This window comes from Plecotus auritus, assembly GCF_963455305.1.
Source record: "Plecotus auritus genome assembly, chromosome: 1".
NCBI classification, from domain to species: domain Eukaryota; kingdom Metazoa; phylum Chordata; class Mammalia; order Chiroptera; family Vespertilionidae; genus Plecotus; species Plecotus auritus.
Genome location: NC_137770.1, coordinates 122,115,609 through 122,136,293, shown reverse-complemented (window position 1 = coordinate 122,136,293; position 20,685 = coordinate 122,115,609). Strand labels below are relative to the sequence as shown.

General features: G+C 41.7%; 1 protein-coding gene across 2 annotated transcripts in view; it reads left to right on the top strand.

The window, feature by feature from the left end:
• Nucleotides 1-19,915, top strand: part of SENP8 (SUMO peptidase family member, NEDD8 specific) — a 33,264-nt gene extending 13,349 nt beyond the window's left edge. For both annotated transcript variants that reach the window (XM_080656841.1, XM_080656842.1), the window contains exon 2: nt 15,525-19,915. In XM_080656841.1, the coding sequence (XP_080512967.1) occupies nt 15,554-16,192 (639 nt within the window). In that variant the 5' untranslated portion in view covers nt 15,525-15,553 and the 3' untranslated portion in view covers nt 16,193-19,915. The remainder of the gene's footprint in view (nt 1-15,524) is intronic.
• Nucleotides 19,916-20,685: the final 770 nt, after the last annotated feature.

The window sequence follows — 20,685 nt, the reverse complement described above, 5'->3', positions numbered from 1 at the left end:
TGCTTGAAGTTGTCCCAGAGGCTCCTTACACTATACTCACATTTTTGGATTCTTTTTTTTTTTTGCTCTTCCGGTTGGGTGTTATTTGCTTCCTCATATTTCAAATCATTGATTTGATTCTTGGGATCCTCTAGTCTACTGTTCAATCCCTGTATATTATTCTTTATTTCAGTCAGTGTATGCTTAATTTCTGACTGGTCACTTTCCATTTTTTTGGCATTCTCACTAAGATCCTTGAAGGTCTCACTAAGTTCCTCAGAGGTTTCTAGAAGATTCTTCAGTAACCTTATAACTGTGGTTTTGAACTCTATATCCAATAGTTTGCTTTCTTCCATTTCTTTCATTTGTGACATGTTTCTTTGTCTCCACATTTTAGCTGCTTCCCTGTGTTTGTTTCTATGTATTGGGTAGCTGCTAAATCTGTTTGAGTTGATAGAGTGGCCTTGTGTAGTAAGTGTCCTATAGGGCCCAGTGTCTCAGCCTCCCCAATCACCTGAGGTGGACACTCTTGGTGCACCCCTTTGTGGGCTGTGTGCACTGTTTTGTTGTAGTTGAACCTTGATTGCTGTTGGTATCACTGTGAGGAATTGACTTCCAGGCCAACTGGCTGTGAGAACCAGCTGGGACTACAGTGGGATAGCTGCTGTGCAGGAGACACCCTTATGGGGCAGCATTTGCTTCAGTAGGGCTTTGGTGCTCACTGAGTCTGCCCCTTGCATGTGTCACTTATGGATGTGAAGAGTTGTAATCTGGTATGGTCTCACACTAACCACTGAGAACACTGGCTTTTGGGTCTCCAGGGAGGTGCAAAGTCATCCACTGCCTGGGGCCACCCAGCAGGAGCTACAGAGAGATCTGCAGATTCCTCCTCTTTGTATGGGATTTGAAAGTGCCCAGATGAGGCCCAGCTGTGAAGCAAGGCAGGCTGGTGCTGGTGTGGTCTTGGGCCTTTTATTGATAGCTTTGGGCAGGTGTCCTCAAATTACGGCCCTCGGGCCACATGCGGCCCACAGAGGACATTTATCTGGCCCGCCGGGTGCCGCTGCCTGTCCTGCTTAGCAGCTGACTCGTCCCAGGCCCACAGTGCGCATAGGAATTTGTTCATAGTTTTTTTTTTAAACTATAGTCCGGCCCTCCAACAGTCTGAGGGACAGTGAACTGGCCCCCTGTTTAAAAAGTTTGAGGACCCCTGGCTTTGGGGCTCCCTGACCCAGCTGCAGCTTGTTTGACAGGTTTTAGGCTGAGACAGGATAGTAGACCATTCATATGCAAAAGCCCCTGGGCACACCTAGGATGGGGTTGTAAAGTGGGTGGGGCGGGGTCTCAGGAAATCACCAGGGCAGAGCAAACAGAAATGGCTGCCAGTCAGGGAGGTCCCAGCAGAGGAACAATGACCTCTGCAAGCACCTCCATCTGTAAGAAAGCCGCCGCAGAGTTCCTGCCCTGGTGCCAAACAGTCCAGGTTCTCCCTGTATGTGTCTGGGTCCCCCAGAGTCTCGCCCGGTACTGGAGGTCAGAGCAAGTGGGAGCTTGTAAGTTCAGTTCGAGGTCCTGGACTTTTAAGAGGAGCAGCTGGGTCTCGAGCAACAGTGTCACTCGCCCCAATCCACACTGGTTTTTACAGTCCGTAGTTCTTATTGCCCGTAGGGACTTCTTTCCCCAGCTTTGGGACCCTGGGCTGGGGGTCTGGTGTGGGGCTGGGACTCCTCACTCCTCCAGGGGGACTCTGCAGAGGCAATCTCCCTCCCGATTAAAAATGCAGTACACCCAGGTGCTGGACCAGCCTATTCCGCGCCTCTGCACCTCCTACCAGTCTCAGTACACTTTCTTCTTTACCTATCTAGTTGCAGTCCTTCCACTCAGCCAGCTTTCCCGCAGTTCTGGATGATAGTTGTTGTATATTTTAGTTGTAATTTTGACGTGGTTGTGGGAGGCAGCAAGTACAGGCGTTTACCTATGCTGCCATCTTGGTTCTCCGCTAGCTTTTTTTAAATCAAACTATTAACAAGTTATCACAATGCCATCAAATAACTAACTCAGCAAGCATATCTTAAACTTTACTTCATAGGCCAGTGGTCGGCAAACTCATTAGTCAACAAGCCAAATATCAACAGCACAACGATTGAATTTCTTTTGAGAGCCAATTTTTTTAAAATTCTTCTAACGCCACTTCTTCAAAATAGACTCGCCCAGGCCGTGGTATGTTGTGGAAGAGCCACACTCAAGGGGCCAAAGAGCCGCATGTGGCTCGCAAGCCGCAGTTTGCCGACCACTGTATAGGCAATTAGGTGCTAATAGATACTCTACCAAAAAAAAAAAAAAGTGTTTCAATGAGTCAAATGAGTTTGGGAAATAAATCAGACCAAGGAAAGGTAAATTTCTTTATTGCAGAACTTCTTCTAGCCTTTAATATGCTTATGTATATTAAGAATCTCCAATAAAGAGTTTTAAGGTATGGCATTTTCTAATATATTTAACCATGTAATCCTATTTTTTTCTTTCAAGTAATACCTATGAAATCCTATGGAACTGTGCTGGTCAAAATAGTAGACACTAGCCCAGGGGTGGGCAAACTTTTTGACTCGAGGGCCACAATGGGTTCTTAAACTGGACCGGAGGGCCGGAACAAAAGCATGGATGGAGTGTTTGTGTGAACTAATATAAATTCAAAGTAAAGGAGCGGAGGGGAGAGCAAGAGAACCCTCCGCTCTTTCGGCTCCGCGGGCCGGATAGAACAGCCGATCGGGCCGTAGTTTGCCCACGGCTGCACTAGCCACATATGGCTATTTAAGTTTAAATTAATTGAAATAAAATTAAATATTTAGTTCCTCAGTCACGCTAGCCACATTTCAGGTGCTTATTAGCCTCATGTGGCTGTTGGCTACTATATTAGACATTGTAGATAAAAACACTTCCATCTTGGCCCTGGCCATGTAGCTCAGTTTGTTAGTTAGAGTATTGTCCAAAACACCAAGGCTGTGGGTTCAATCCCTGGTCAGACTAAGTACAAGAATCAATTAATGAATGCATCAATAAGTGGAACAGCAAATCAAGTCTCTCTCTCTCTCTCTCTCTCTCTCAAAAACCAATAAATAATTTTAAAAAACAAAACACTTCCTTTATTGCAGAAAGTCCTATTGGAAAGTGCTTCTATAGAACATAATATTCATTGAGAACATGGAATAATCCATAGTTTCTCCCACTGATTTGTAATGTCTCCATCATTCTATTTAAAATTTCTAAAAATGCATGGGTTTGTGTTTCTGTCTTGGTACCACGCAGCTAGTTGAGAGAGTCAAGCTTCAGCATTTTTTTCTGTGAGAGCAGAACTGAAAGATTCTTGCATGAAGTAGAAAGTTAGACTAGAAGAGATAATTAAAGGCCCTTATATTTCTCAAACTCTGTAAATATAAACATTTCTTCGCTAAACTTGATTTATATCATGTTGAGATCCATACTTCATTACTCATTAGTTCATTCTACAGTTATTTATTATCTGCCTGACCAGCTCTGTTTTAGGTCCAAGGCCTAGAATTGTAAACAAGTTTAGGCAGACAAGGTTCCTTGGTTTTCTTACTCTCAGGGAGCTTACCTTCTTGTTTTGGAGAGAAAAAGAACAAAGTTAACGAAGAAGCAAATTTTAAAAACCATCAGATAGCCTTGAGTGCTATGCAAGGAACTGAAATTAAAGGAATAAGAGAGTGAGTGATGCCCTGGCCAGTGTGACTTGCTCAATGGTTAGAGTGTCAGCCTGTGCACTGGAGGGTCATGGGTTTGATTCCCGGTCAGGGACATGTACCTGGTTGCAGGTTTGATCCCCAGCCCCAGTTGGGATGTGTGTGGGAGGCAACCAATTGATGTGTCTCTCTCACATCAATGTTTCTCTCCCTTTCTCTCTCTCCCTCCCTCCTTCCCACTTTCTTTAAAAATCAATAGAAAAAATGTCCACAACTAAGGATTAACAAAAGAAGCCGGGGGGTGGCCTCTAGTTTTGGCTGGTCACAGGAGATTTCTGAATAAGTGGCATTTAAACTGAAATCTATCCAACAGAAGGAACCAACCACTCTAAGGTTCCAGCACAACTAGTATACCAGCCCTCAGGAGGTGTTGCTGGTGGAAATAGTGTTCTTTCAGGGAGTCAGGAGAAAAGCATTTCAGAGACCCATAGGAGGATGAGGAGTAGTGGCAAGATTTATTGGAGCAGAAACAAAGGACTGCCCCCAGGTGCCCAATCTCACCCATGATCAGGTGATTTAGCTTTATCTTGCTGTAGAAGAAGTCCTGAGCCTGGTGAACATAAGTGCCCACCAAGAGGGTCAGGATCCAGAACTATAATACCATCACCCTGGGCTCTGTTAGTTCAACATAGTCTCTGCTCCCAGCTGCACTCCTGGCCAGTGCTGTGCTGCCATGCCCAGGCCTGAGCTTGGGCCCACATGGTTGCTACAGAGAGGAGCAAATTTACAAAGAACATGTACTACAGAGGCGAGTCTTTATTAAGCTTTAATTATATCTCCTTGGGTTTGGGAAGGGGCCAGCTTTCTTTCAAACTAATCAATCTCTTTCACAATCCTTCATGGGTTTGTTCTGGGTCCTCCCCCTATCCAGTTTGGTTTTTTACTCAGGTTTTTCAGGCTAGACCAGGGGTGGGCAAACTTTTTGACTCGAGGGCCACAATGGGTTCTTAAACTGGACCGGAGGGCAGGAACAAAAGCATGGATGGAGTGTTTGTGTGAACTAATATAAATTCAAAGTAAACATCATTACATAAAAGGGTACGGTCTTTTTTTTTTATTTATTTATTTCAATAGTTTTATTCATTTCAAACATTTTAACAAGAAGAATGTAAACACTAATTATTATAATTTGAAACTTCAAAAAATGGAGGAATCATAGCACAATAACATACCTTATATTGAAGATGGCAAAGGCAAAATAAAATTGCCTAACAAAGGAAAGGTACAAAAGCCTTTCAAATTAAAATTAAATATAATAAAATAATTTAAAACTAAAACAAATAGAAAAGAACAAAATGTGTAAACAGTAAATTAAACATTTTCTTTAGTGCAACTTCCAAATTATGCCCGGGACGTAGATGTAGATGGCAATGTAGACTGGGTTGAAAGGTTTTTGGTCTTTAAAACATCAACTTCAGTGGGAACAGTGTTGTTGGTCTCCTTTTTAGCTAATGCTCTGATACTGTGCTCTCCAGGGGGCGTGTCTCCCTACATCACCACGATAAGGTGTCTACGCATTCCCAGGGTGATGTCGGGGGACGCGTCCGCGGGCATTACAAGGAGCCTCTGGAAGATTGAGAGGTTGTTCCTTCTACTGAATGGGCGAATATAAATCTGCCCACTCAGAAGAAGGAGCTGCGGCCGTGTTTCCCGACGTTGCCGTGTTAACACTGCTGCTGATGAAGGAGCGGAGGGGAGAGCAAGAGAACCCTCTGCTCTTTCGGCTCCGCGGGCCGGATAGAACAGCCGAACGGGCCGGATCCGGCCTGCGTGCCGTAGTTTGCCCATGGCTGGGCTAGACGTTGCCCCTTTATGTTGCCATTTTGATTCCTACTGCACTTGCCTCAGTTTTGCCTTGTCATCTGGTTTATACTGCATATGCGCTTACCTCCTCCTGCACCATCTTGAATTCTTCGCATGTGCCCAGCAGAGGAATTTCCCCTTTATTGTTTACTAGAGGCCCAATGCACGAAATTCGTGCAAGAGTAGGCCTTCCTTCCCCTGGCTGCCGGCACCAGCTTCCCTCTGGCACCCAGGACCTGGGCTTCCCTCCAGCCGGCAGGCACCCAGGACCCAGGCTTCCCTCACAGCCCCAGCTTCATCCAAAAGGTCATCCAGAAGGACATCCCATCTAATTAGCATATTACACTTTTGTTATTATAGATTCCTCCCCTCCCCCGCCATTCCACTTCCAGGCTGGTTGTTCCTGGAGAGATTGTAAAGCCGATTCTTCCTGATTGCTTGGGGATTGCTCAAGGGTTAAGTCCCTTCAGCAGAGGATGCAGTGGTCCCCTGGGGAGCCTGTGACTGCTGCAATTTCCTAGTTAATCAGACCTAATGTTTAATTCAGCTCCCTAGTTTATTAGGCTTAATTCCTAATTTCATTTGCTTTCTTTATTAATAATAACTAGTTGTCTACCTACACTAATATTTCACACACCCCTTCAAGAATCCTGGGCTCTTATAATCTTACTAGAGGCCCAGTGCACGAAATTTATGCACTGGGTCGGGGGGTCCCCCTCAGCCCAGCCTGCACCCTCTCCAATCCAGGACCCCCCAGGATCGGGCCTAAACCAGCAGTCAGACATCCCTCTCACAATCCAGGACCAACTCCCACCCCCCCCACCCCTGCCGGCCTGGTCTCCCCACACAGCCTGTTCGGTCGTTTATTCAGTTGTTTCTTATGCAATTTTATATATATAGACAAGGGTAAATAAATATAGGTCTCATTTTTTTTAGCTCACCTGCCTGCCTGCCTGATCGCACCTAACTGCCTCCCCCTGCTGGCCTGGTCACCCCCAACTTTCCCCCCCTGCATGCGTAGTCGCCCCCAACTGCCCCCTCCTCCCACCAACCTGGTCGCCCCTCACTATTCCCCCCACACTGTTGTGGTCACCCCCAACTGCCCCCACCCCCTGAAGGCCTGGTAGCCCCATGCAGCCTGCTGCTCAGTCATTTGGTCGCCCCTCACTAACCCCCCTGCCAGCCTGGTCGCCCCATGCAGCCTGCTGCTTGGTCATTTGGTCACCCCTCACTGACCCCTGCCCCTGCCAACCTGATCACCCCACACAGCCTGTTAAGTCGTTTATTCGGTTGTTTCGTATGCGATGGTCTCTTAGCCTTTTATATATATAGACAAGGGTAAATGGATATAGGTCTCATTTTTTTTAGCTTCTTCCTGCTGTCAGGAAAGACATTACAAAACCCCTCTCCCTCACATGAAGGCGCCTGTTCCCCTTTGCTCCCTTCTTCTTTGGGCAGATAGTAAGAATTTTTTGGTCCAGGGATGTTTTCCGATGGTCTTAGGCGACCCTGCTAGCGATTCTCAACCTGTGGGTCGCGATCCACAGGTTGAGAACCACTGCTGTAGAGCCTAAGACCATTGGAAAACACAGATATTTACATTATGATTCATTAACAGTAGCAAAATTACAGTTATGAAGTAGCAACGAAAATAATTTTATGGTTGAGGGTCACCACAACATGAGGAACTGTATTAAAGGGTCACAGCATTAGAAAGGTTGAGAACCACTGTTCTAGAGCAGTGGTCGGCAAGCTCACTAGTCAACAGAGCCAAATATCAACACTACAACGATTGAAATTTCTTTTGAGAGCCAAATTTTTTAAACTTAAACTTCTAATGCCACTTCTTCAAAATAGACTCGCCCAGGCCGTGGTATTTTGTGGAAGAGCCACACTCAATGTGGCTCGCGAGCCGCAGTTTGCTGACCACGGGTCTAGAGGATTGTGCTATTGACAAGTTGGCATCCTTATTGTATCCTAGAGGAGCAAAAACAAAGGACTGCCCCCAGGTGCCCAATCTCATCCATGACCAGGTGGCTTAGCTTTGTCATGCTGTAAAAGAAGTACTGGGCCTGGTGAGCTCAGGTGAGAAGTCATTTTTATTGTATCCTACTGGTGACAAATTTGACAAAAAGGCTAAAAAGGTATGGTCCAAAAATAAGAAGAATTATAGCAACTAAAGGTCTGATGAGAGGTAAGAACCACATGATAGAGGGAGAGACCAGCTTTACAGTGTCCCAGATTAAGTGGGAGGAGGGACTTCCATGAATGAAGGTGTGTTACACCTGTCTGAAGCCCTTTTGTTTATCATAATTTAAATTAGGCTAAGAAGGACATTCTAAGATCTTCTTTCTGAAGCAGCTTCTTTCTGCCTGAATTTCTTGGGCTGGTAAGAGGAAGGATCAAAGATTCCTCTGAGTCCTTCGTTTCCCAACAGTTTAATATCAGTATCCTCCAAAGCAATTTCAAGATGGCAGAACTTTGGTCTCTTCACCCTGCCTTTTAAATAATAAAGCTTCTAGAAGTGAAGCCAATAGACCTCTCCATACTTTACTGACTTAACCATCTAGTCCTGACAACAAGTCAGTTTAGCCACACCACTTAGTCTCATTTCAGGAGGCGGCAGTGCAGATGTGGTTCCAAAGTGAGACCTATCCTATCTAATAAAAGAGTAATATGCAAATTAACCATCACTCTGCTACACCACAAGCCACGCCCATCAGCCAATCAGGGGCAAGTATGCAAATTAACCCAACCAAGATGGCTGCAGCCACGGAGCGAGCAGGAGACTTGGGTTTCCCCAGCAATGGAGGAGGCCAAGCTTTCCTCCTGCCCTGGCCAGCCCAGGCCTCCGCTCAAGGCTACAAAGTTTCAATTATAGAAGATAAATAAATCCCAACAAAAATGGTGGCAGCCACGGAGCTGGAGAGAGCAGGAGGCTTGGGTTTCCATAGCAATGGAGGAAGCCAAGCTTTCCGCACACCCTGGCCAGCCCAGGTCTCCACTCAAGGCTACAAAGTTTCAATTAAAGAAGATAAATAAATCCCAACAAAAATGGCTACGGCCACGGAGCAAGCAGGAGGCTTGGCTCTGCTCAAGGCTACAAAGTTTCAATTATAGAAGATAAATAAATCCCAGATACCAGGGCCTCCGCTTGGGTCGCTGGGGGGTGTGGCCGGCCTGCAAACCACCACAGGCCCCTCGCCCAGGCTGCCCCATGCCCCAAGGGAACCCCCACCCTGATCCGGGACACCCTTCAGGACAAACCAGCTGGCCCCACCTGTGCACCAGGCCTCTATCCTATCTAATAAGAGTAATATGCAGATTGACCATCACTCCAACACACAAGATGGCTGCCCCCGTGTGGACACAGATGGTTGCCACAAGATGGCTAGCAGGGGAGGGCAGTTGGGAGGGACCAGGCCTGCAAGGGAGGGCAGTTGGGAGCGATCAAGCCTGCAGGGGAGGGCAGTTAGGGGTGACTAGGCCAGCAGAGGAGGGAAGTTGGGGGTAACCGGGCCTGCAGGGAAGTGCAGTTCGGGGGGACCCAGGCCTGCAGGGGAGAGCAGTTGGGGGGGACCAGGCCTGCAGGGGAGGGCAGTTAGGGGTGACCAGGCCTGCAGGGGAGGGCAGTTAGGGGTGACCAGGCCTGCAGGGGAGGGCAATTAGGGGTGACCAGGCCTGCAGGAGAGGGCAGTTAGGGGCAAACAGGCTGGCAGGGGAGCAGTTAGGCATCAATCAGGCTGGCAGGGGAGTGGTTAGGGGGTGATCAGGCTGGCAGGCAGCCTGAGATTAGCCAGTGTTTATTTTTTGGTATGTTTATTAATATCTGCTAGTCATAGCCACATATCCAGTTAGAGTAGTGCAGATCACATTAGTGAGCATTTGCAGTTTGATAAAATTTGAAACAAAAACCAAAGGGAGCAAGGAAGGGAACTGCATTTAGAAACTTTTATCATCTTCACTTAAAATGAGTAGAGCAGCTGCACTTTGCACTTCGTAATGTTTTATAAATATATAACCAAACGAGGCTGTTTTTATTTCGGGGTTATGTTTTGTTTGGTTTTATTTTATGGAACCCTTACTAAATAATTAAAGAAAAATTAGTAAAAGTTACAATTCTAGGATAGTATGTTTTCTCTGTTGGGCTCTATCTGGATCATTACTTTATTCATTTGCCCAGGCATATTTTCTCAGAAGCTATGAGAATTGTTGCATACGTAATGGATAAAAATGGGGCCACATACTAAACCTGACAAGCTTAGGGGAGGCCTGCATGACAGGTCTCACAAACTCCAAAGTAACCACACAGGATGGTCTGAAATTAAAACTTCCTTAACTAAGCCTCTCTATTGTCTTTTTGCATCTATGATAACATACCTTTGGACTGTCAGGGTAATTTTTTTTTTCAGACCCCAGGGTAATTTTTTTTTTCAGCACCAGAACAAAGACTATGAAAACCCCTCATTGTTACTGTTACCATGTTCATTGTTAACTGTTAACTATCCTATACCCACCAATGTAAAAGAAGTATGTGTCTATTCATTTTACTTTTTATCCAATTCCAGAGACCCTCTTCCCTTTGCTTTATCCAGCCTCCCTAATCTATCACCAATGTATTTCATGTAACCCTCTTACATCTTCTTTGATTCTCATGAGCAAAAAAAATAAGGTGCAAAACTGCCATTCTCCAGAGAGTTTTCTCAGTCCGTTGTGATTTTGCATTCGGGCAATTTTCGTCAATTTGGCTCAAATAAACTCATAAAAATTCTCTACAGGTTTGGATGTTTCTTACATCGACATCTTATGAAATACTTGTTAATTAAGATCCTCAGGTATATTTTTGATCTTCTGAAATAGTTATGTATCTATAAATTAGGCAATTCTTATTTATGTCCACTGTAATAAGTATTTTTAGACATTTCCTCCTCAAAAATCCAGATTGAAACAGCCAATAGTAACACCTTTAGTTAAAGGTTAGTTATTCTACCTGAAAAAAATGCCTTTAAGATATTTTAATAAATAGTCCCAATGGTTTATTAGACCTTTAAAAGATCTTAAAATTAATTCAACCTAGACATTTACAATAGGTTACATAGGAGTGGTCAATAACAGGATTAGCACAGTTTTTCTCTAAGAAGCCAAGCAATAAATATTTTAGATTTTGCAGGGTACACAGTTCTTATAGCTCTGAAACAGCAATAGACAATATGTAAACAAATGAATATAACTTTGTTGGAGTAAAACTTAATTTACAAAAACAGGCAGTGGGCCAAATTTAGTCTGTGGACTTATTTATTGACCCTTGGACAAGAAAACTAGAAATTTTTTTAGGATTTTTTAAAGAGGACGACAAATTTTAAAATTGGCAAAGATGAGAGCTTAGAATTGTAAAAATCATAGTATCACTTGGAAACATCTTAAATATGTAGATACCCAGACCCTACCCCCAGAAATAGATCATATCTGCTCTTTAAATTCTCAGTCCTGGCCAGTGTGGCTCAGTTGGTTGAAGCATTGTCCTGTGCATCCAAAGGTCTCAGGTTCAATTCCTCTCTCTCTCCCCTCTTTCTCTCTCCTTCTCCCTCCCCCCTCTTCCCTTCCCTCTTTCTCTCCCTCCCTCTCTCTCTCTCCCTTCCTCCCTCTTTAAAATCAGGGTTGTTTTTTTTATTATTTTTAAATTCCCAAAGATGATTCTAATGTGTAACCCCAGCTACAATCACTATTTATCTGGTCCAGAATGCAGTATACAGGTGATGAAGCTGAGACCCAGAAGTTTAATGACTTCTCCGGAGTCAAACAACTGGTTAATTGAAGATATGAACCAAATTCCAAATCTTCTGACTCCCAACTTGGTGTTTTTCTCTACTAGACGAGCAGCTTCTTCCTTTAATATCAGCAGGAAATCACAATGATTATTGAATTGTAATTTTTCCCTTTAAGTTATTTTTATTTTTAAGTAGTAGTATGCATTTTAAGGATTTTAAGATTTATATGAAAAAAAAATAGTCTTTTCCTTTGGTGAAAATTAACTTGTTTAGGAAGTGTTCTATACTATTGAATTCAATATTAGTTTCATTTCACTACAGAAGTTGGAAGATATAAACTAAACCTTGTAAGCACAGTGTTTGTGTATACTGACAACACATTAACATCATTGCTCTACTCTGAGATTGAGAGAACCATTTTCTCTGGAGTTTAGCCTTCACACTTCCTTTTCTAAGGTAAAGCACAAGAACAATGCAGTTGTGCCCTGGCCAGATCTATCCTTGATGACTTTGTGGCTTTATGTAAACAAACAAATGCTTTATGTTCAAAAAATCTTTAAGGTATATTATTTTCACCTCAAATATAAGGAACAGGGAAGGAAGTTAACTTTTTGAGAGCCTGCTATATACTAGATATTGTGCAGAGTGTTTTCATTTGTTTTTAATTCATGTAATAATCCTGGGAGGCAGGTTTTATTATTACCTCATTTTACAGATGAGGAGAATGAGACTCAGAAAGAGGATGAATAACTTGCCCAGGGTCACATAGATAGCAAGTGGCAAAGTCAGAGCCTGGACCCAAAGCCTCCCTGTCCCAAAACATAGAACTATAATATATTTTGTAGAATTTTACAAATAGGACTCTGAGGAGGTTGTCTCCCCAGTTTTCTCCCCAATATCCCTCACCATTCACCAAAACCAAGTACAAAGGTCTTTTAAAACAAACAAAACAAAAAAATAATAAATAAAAATGGGGTGTTACAAACAATACAAAAATCGTAAGAGACCTTATTTCTCTTTTTTCCCCCTAATCTGTTTTTTCTGACTCTCTTTTTCAAACATTTCATTCCTCTGGCAAACATTTATTGTATCTCAGATATGCCAAGCATAGTACTCATTTTATAGAAAGGAATATCCCTAGATGGTTCTTGGTTCTTTTGCTAGGTTCCCTTCCATCTCCTTTTCCCTACAACATTAGTAATGAACTACAACTAAAATCCCAGGCACCCCAACTAAAATCCTCAGATCATTTCTTAATTCTTTCTTTCCTATATAATCCACCTTCCTCTGATCACTTATTGATTCTCTGTCTATAATATATTTTCTTCTTTGCTTCTCCATTCCAACTACCATTTTCCCTGGTTTAGGTAGTGTCCTCCTACCTTTACTTTTAATAACAGTCTAATTGATCTCTACCTTCAATTTCTCTTCCAAAAATTAAATCTATATGCTATGGCTGAATTGTTAATCTTCCTAAAGCATTGGCTTAGCTAGTCATTAATGGCTCACCTTTTCCTCCAGTATAAATCCCAAACTCTTTCACCTGGAATTCAGTCTGTCACCACTTAACTTCTAGTAATCTTCCTTTAACCCTCCCCTTCATACCTACTCTCATTTCATTCCAGCCAGACTAGAGTACACAATTAAAGGCACTTTCCTTGCCTCTCTGCCTTCTTAATGCCCTTCTCCTTGCATCTACCAGTCTTTCAAGAGCTTTTATGCCACTTTCTCCTTGAAGTCTTTCCTGATCTGAGCTCTCCTTCCCTTTCACCCTCTTTGCCAGGAATGATTGTATTCTGTACTGAATTCCCATACATTTGTTTTTGTGCCTTATGGGTTTCTTCTCTTATTAAATATAAGACATAAATTTCCTGATGACACAATAGGTATCTGGATATAGTATATATTATATATATTTTTAATTTTAGTTACCTCTGTTTCTTCGTTTTACATTGACAAATAATCTGTATATTTGTATTCTCACTTTTCAGAAGAGGAAACAGGTTTCAAGAAATTAAGTAGTTTATGATCACACAGAATTGTAGGAGTAACATAACTGAGTCTAAAATTCAAATCTTCGCATGTGAAGTTTAGAGTTCCTTTTCTTGACCAAAGGTTATTTTCCAAAGGCTACTTTGGTTCCATTTGCTTTATTTTTTTAAAATATGTTCTTATTTATTTCAGAGAAGGGAGAGGGAGAGATAGAAACATCAGTGATGAGAGAAAATCATCAATCGGCTTCCTCCTGCACGCCCCCTACTGGGGATCAAGCCTGCAACCCAGGCATGTGCCCTGATGGGGAATCAAACCCCAACCTCTGGTTCATAGGTCGAAGCTCAACTACCAAGCCATTCCAACTGAGCCCATTTGCTTTACAATTGTTGATGTTAAGCTATTGCAGTCTACAGTATGGAATAGAATTAAGTCCTTGATTGACCCATTGTCTGTGTGTTGGATGTTTTCAAAATCAGACAGATAAATCAAAAACTATTTTCTGAAGAAAATCTTGGCTCTGCCTGTGATACTCCCTTCAAAGTGAGATGCCTATATATCCAGGCACTCTACTCCTTGTAGGCTTCTATCCCTAGTAGGATTGGCTGTTAAAATATGAGTCTGATTTCAGCTGGCAGCACAGAGAGCAGGTCTCCAGGTATTTGCTAGGCAGTACAGTCTGGCACTCACCACTATGTAGTGTTCATTGACAGCATAGGGGAGTGATTAAGGGAGCCTTGCATGGTACACATGCTGTCATTCTCTTTTCATATTCATATACTATTAAGTCAGATCAGCAGCAAGCTGAGCACCAAGTGTCCATGTAAATTGCTGTTAGCTCATTTTGCCATCAGGCTGAATATTATGGATCATTAGAAGAAACAATCCTTTGAAACAATTTCATCTATTATAAAGATATTGGGGGGCATTAAAATTTCTTGAGAGAAAACTGTCTGACCTTAATGCAAAGAAAACTTTTACTTCTCCTGAGCAAATGCTTTGTGTTTACCTTATGGAGATTGTGAATATTTAACTTAATGCTCTTAGGTTAGCTGCCAAATAGCTTAGAGCCAAATTTGTGGCTCACTCATAACAAATGGGCTCTGTGCCTCATTAATTTTGTTCCTAGTTCCAATTTATGTTTCTGCTCAAGTTATTCTTTCTTCTTAAGAAAATCTTAGTTCATGCCATCTCATTTGATAGATAGATAGATAGACAGACAGACATACTTAAACAGCCCAGTATTGTTTCTGAAGTAGTTTATATTATGACATACTTCATGCACATAAAAGCCTCTTTGGTCTTTCTTAGTTACCTCATTTACTGTATTTACTGTATGTTTGTTTTTATATAGGTTTTGCAGGATTTTGATTACATGAAAATAATTGTGACACAAAATTTAATTGTTTTAATAGTGTAGCCAGCCCTGGCCGGGTAGGGTTAGGTTGTTGTCCATACGCCAAGGATGCCGGTTTGATACCCGGTCAGGGTTCATACAAGAATCAAGCAATGGCCCAGACTGAGTGGCTCAATAGGAGCGTCGTTCTGTGCACAAAAAAAAAAAAAAAAAAAAAAAAGCTTGCAGGTTTCATTCCCCAGGTGGGGCACATACGGAAAGCAATCAATTGATATTTTCTCTCTCTCCCTCTCTCCCTCTCTCTCCCTTGGCTGGATAGAATCAGAAATGAATTTCATTTCTATTACACTCATGATTTTCTGTTCTTCACATTCAGTTTCTTTTAATTACAACTATAATCACTGTCACTTTCCATTATGGAATGAGGAAGCAATATTTTATCTCTTGAAAGTTAATGTGGAAATAGAAACTATTTCCCTTGGTAATTAGTAACATTTAATAATTTGCCATTGTTATCATGCATATTAATTAAAGGGCCAAATATATGGTTAATGCCATGGAGTTTAGGAAAACACTAGTTGTAACTTTAACCAATCTCTATATTTATAAAGGAAATTAAAAATCCATGCTTACTGTTTCAGCATAGAAAATTTCCCAAGTTTTCATTCCACCTAATTATAAACATAAAGCATTTATCCTGCAGTTTCCTGAATGTTTACTCTTAGGTAGGCATTGCTGTTAGTTTATAATTGTATTTAATTTTTCCCAAAACTCTGTGAGAGTAGCTATGATTTATGATCCCCATTTGACAGCCAGGTGTCATATTCAACATTAAATATTGTCTTCTGCCTCTCCTTCACCTTTCAGAATTTTTGAGCAACCCTGGTCAGTACAAGATGGACCCTGTAGTCTTGAGTTACATGGACAGTCTACTGCGGCAATCAGATGTCTCACTATTGGATCCTCCAAGCTGGCTCAATGACCATATTATTGGATTTGCCTTTGAGTACTTTGCCAACAGTCAGTTTCATGACTGCTCTGACCAAGTCTGCTTCATCAGTCCTGAAGTCACCCAGTTCATCAAGTGCACTAGCAATCCAGCGGAGATTGCCATGTTCCTTGAACCCCTGGACCTCCCCAACAAGAGAGTTGTATTTTTAGCCATCAATGATAATTCCAACCAGGCAGCTGGGGGAACCCATTGGAGTTTGCTGGTTTATCTCCAAGATAAAAATAGCTTTTTTCATTATGACTCCCATAGCAGAAGCAACTCAGTTCATGCAAAGCAGGTAGCAGAGAAGTTGGAGGCTTTCTTAGGCGGAAAAGGAGACAAACTAGTCTTTGTGGAAGAGAAAGCCCCTGCTCAACAAAACAGCTATGACTGTGGAATGTACGTGATATGTAACACTGAGGCCTTGTGTCAGAACTTTTTTAGACAACAGCCAGAATCACTATTGCAGCTACTCACTCCTACGTACATCACAAAGAAGAGGGGAGAATGGAAAGATATCATTGCCAGACTTGCTAAAAATTAGATATTGTATATTTGTGACTTTTGAAGTCTCATTCTGCCTGTCCCCATTTGTTGGATGGCTGCAATCTCAGTGCCTGAGAGAAGATGCCGGATAGAGGCAAGCTTAGGATTTTTACTTTTTCCTAAAAGAATGTCATCCTCTACATTATCCTAATGGGAAGTTTCATTTTAACTGTACCTTGAGAACACAATGTTCTATGAAAATGTCTTGAAGTTATTCACCAAAACCTTAAAACCAAGCTATTGTAACATTTATTAATTACCTTTGGTCTCCCTTAGCCACATTGGCTTATTCCAAAGGAAAATCAGTGATCTGTAAAACAAATTAAGGATATGTGAAATCTAGAGGAATGCAAGAAGGAAACAATAGAAGAACCAAAAACTTATTGCATAGTCCACTGGCTGGAAGCAGATCAAGATCTAAATATTATGAGAATCAATTATTCACTTCTGTGCTCTCTTCCATTCACCATGCAAAGCTTTCCTGGCTATCAGCATACCCTTTGCAAAGATTTTGTTATTCCATCTTTCCCCATCTGATTCCTGGATGCTTTATGAAAGGGGGAATCAAGTAACTTTGTTAAATTAAATGACTCCAGTAGACCACTTAGTTTGCTCAGTGAGTGGTCCATTTGCTACTCTGAATTGATAATAGCTTTCGTTAACCTTGTCTGTTAGCCATGTGCACACTCCTTCCTTATATCCAAAGTTCTGTGGTTTTAAAACTCAGCTGATAACTTCTCAAGGTTATCTGTTATTTCAGATAAGTATTTCTGCTTTCTGATAGTTTTTTCTCTTCTCTTTATCCTTAATCTGGCAGAATTGTTTGATTTATATCATGGTGATTTTATAACTACAATTGTACCTGAAATTTACAAACTAAAAATTGGTTTGTTTTTGAGATACAAAGGAGAAAGGGTGACCTTTGACCTTTTCACTTAATTCAAAATGCAGACAATGTAATTTTAAAAATGTGGAACGAAGAGTAAAAAATTCTGTCCCTCCTAAGTCAGTGATGTGTTTTTCAGAGTTGTTCCTAATAACAACTAGATGATATGTTGGGTATACCCATTAATTCTATTATTAATGAGAATTAGATTGCAATACATATGACACTTAAAAACCAATATTAGCCCTAGCTGGTTTGGCTCAGTGGATAGATCATCAGCCTGCGGACTGAAGGGTCCCAGGTTCAATTCTGGTCAAGGGCTCATGCCTGAGTTGTGGGCTCCATCCCCAGTAAGGGGCGTGCAAGAGGCAGCCAATCAATGATTCTCTCACCATTGATGTTTCTATCTCTCCCTCTTCCTTCCTCTCTGAAATCAACAAAAATATATTAAAAAAAAACAAACAAGATTAGCTTCAGACATGAAACTGATTTCATCTACCTCCCCAACCTAATCCTGCCCTCAGCCCTCATGGCTCAAAATAACCTCACTAAGCAGCGACCACAGAGGCAGTTACTCAGTTCCTTTTAATCAGGGAGGGAAAACACAGTCTAAATAAGTACTGGTTACATAGCAGGCCTGAGTGATAGACCTGAGTGAACAAGAGCTGAAACTAAAAGTCAAAGAGAAAGTCAAAGTTTTCATTTCAAGTCAGTATGTTTTGGATAAAAAGGAGACCTAATGGAAGACAGGAGCAGAAAAAGAAATTAGGAACTGGCAGTCAGCCATAGTGAAGTAGGGAGGAGGGACAGCAAGAGAAGTGACATAGTGTAGAATGATGATGAGATCAATATTTTAATAACTTGAATAAAATCCTCTCTTGGAAAGGTTGTTGTCTTTCTGCTAATGCAAAGTATGTGTGGACCCTGAGAAAGGAGATACGTATTGAGGAGGGCTCCTGGTGGCTTAACGGGGCTCAAATTTAAAAAAAAAATAAAATAAAATAACCTAGCAGCCATTTCTACATAAGGGTCTCATGCAAACTGCACTTCAGGGAGAAGCCTCCACTGTTTCTGCCATCTGAGCCAGCTCTTCTAGAGGAGTTCCTGGAATCCTATTTCAACTAGTAGAACTGAAGCTTTCCTCATCCAGTCTGAGCTGTACAACTATTCCCCCACCCCAGCTTCTTCATTGGCCAATCAGAACAGCTCAGTTCTGACCAATCAGGATAGTGCCTTGTGGACCAATAAAACTGCAAAGATTTGGAATCCTCATTTGCATGAGAATGAACCAATCAGGGACCAGGGGCAGGAACTTCTGTCTATATAAGTAAACTCCCAGCTGGCTCTGATAGCTCTTTCCCTTTCCACCAAATACTGCATTTTTCTAGATGGAGTTAAAAAACTGAAGCTGTCACACTGGAGCAGAGCAGAGCATACCAGTGCAGGCCAGAGCAGGCTGGCACAGAACAGAGCAAAGCAAAGCAGACCAGTGAGGAACAGAGCTCTCTCTAGCTGTAGAGGGGCCTAGCTCCAGGGCTGCCTCACAGCTGTGCTGTTTTCCACCAATGTTGTATCACCATCGAGCTGTTTTGCACTGAATAAAGTTTTTTCTTTACTGCTCCAAATTGGGGATGGCGTTGAATTGGCACCAACGACCATCAGTCTGTTCAGATATCAGATTGTCTCTTTCAAGAGTTAAAACATATCAAAGCAATCTTTCCTAACTCCCTAAGATTTGTCCCAGAAATAAATTACTTTTTGAACTAAATGAGTAAAGTCTTTTTTAAGGTGTTTTTTTCCAAATGCATACCATGATTGGACTGTGCTGCAGATTAGTCTCCTACAAAACTTTGAGTATGCCATTTGTAAGTGTTAGCATTATAAATGACAGGTGAATTTCAGAGTTTACTTGTAATATTTCACTGGATACTATAACAACCTGTAAGTTATATACCTGTTTGATTGATGTTACATGATACAAAATAGGAAAAAGATCTTTTGCTGGTTCCCTTTTTTCTTAGAGTCAAAAGCATTTGGTGTGCAAAATTCAGCTTCAAAATATGCATAAGGAAAGCAGGTTATTCAAAATTGGATTGAGCACTGAACTACCCTACTGGCAAATACCTTGTGCATTGATCCATAAGTATACTCACATTTGTTTAACCTGTATCTCATATGGAATTCAGAAAGGTCCAGCGTATATAAACCCAGCTGTAGATGGCAGTCAAAAATAAAAGTAAGTATAAGTGGCTTTTCCATTTAATACTGTCCTAATTATAATTATTTCTGCCCTTTGGCTGTTGAAATTCCTAAGTACTAGTCCTAATTGGAACAAAATAATTAGAAAAATTACAAGTGGATTATATTTCTGATATGTGCCTTATTTTTACTATAATTTTTACTATATCCGTGTTGACCATATGTTTTAATAATAGGTATTCCATTAAAATTGCAAAGCAGGCCCTGGCTGGTGTGGTTCAGTTGGTTGAGCATCATCCAATGCACTGAAGTGTCGCTGGTTCAATTCCTGGTCAGGGCACATACCCAAGTTTCAGGTTCCATCCCCAGTTGGGGACAGTACGATTGGGGCATATAGGAAGGAGGCAACCAATCCTATGTTTCTCTCACACTTCAATGTTTCTCCCTCTTCCTTCTTGTCTCTCTAAAATAAATTTTAAAACATTTTTAAAATGGCAAAGTATGATTTCTCAGTCACATGATTATTGATAATGAAAGTTCATGCTTTCATCACTTAAAAAAGGGGGAAATATTTACAGAAATTTACATGCTGCCCTGGCCACATGGCTCCATTGATTTGAGCTTCATCCTATGCACAAAAGTGGGTTCAGTTCTCAGGGCACATACCTAGGTGCAGTTGCATCCTGGTCCAGGCACACACAAGAGGCAACCCATCAATATTTCTCTCTCACATCATTTCTCTCCCTTTTTCTCCCTCTCTCTCTCTCTCTTCCTCTCTCAAAATCAATTTAAAAATATATCCTCGGGTGAGGATTTTTTTATGTTTTTTTAAAATAAATTTACATGCTGTGGTGTGAGAAAGAGTGTGAATATTTTTATCAAATCAAAGCCCTGTGGGTTACAAAGTTATTGCCTCAGGCATGATTGAGATTCAGTAGCCTTATCTACAAAGGGAAGATAGTCTGTTTAAGCAGGTACTATAAGAATTAAATACTGTATGTAAAACATGATAGACACTAAAGTACACCTAATCCCCTTCTGTCCTACTACCAGTTCCATTTTAAGACTACCAGCAAGTTTGAAAATATAGTTTTATATTGCAGCTAAGCAGCTGTGTAAATATAGCCTAATTGGGGTCTTAGAAATGGCAGCGGAGGAAGTGGAAGCTACACTGACACTCTCCTAGGACCAAAGTGGAAATACAACTAAAATGCAGAAAAACCACCCTGAAAAATCAACTGAAGACTAGCTGGAGAGAATCCTGGTAACCAAGGATGGAACGTCGAAACCATGTAGAGACTGTTAGGAAGTACAGAGGTGCAAAAGGGCTGGCCCGGCTGCCACAGATAGCAGCTGAAGGTCCAGAGGGATAGCTCAATGGTGATAGGTTCCCACTGAGAACTCTG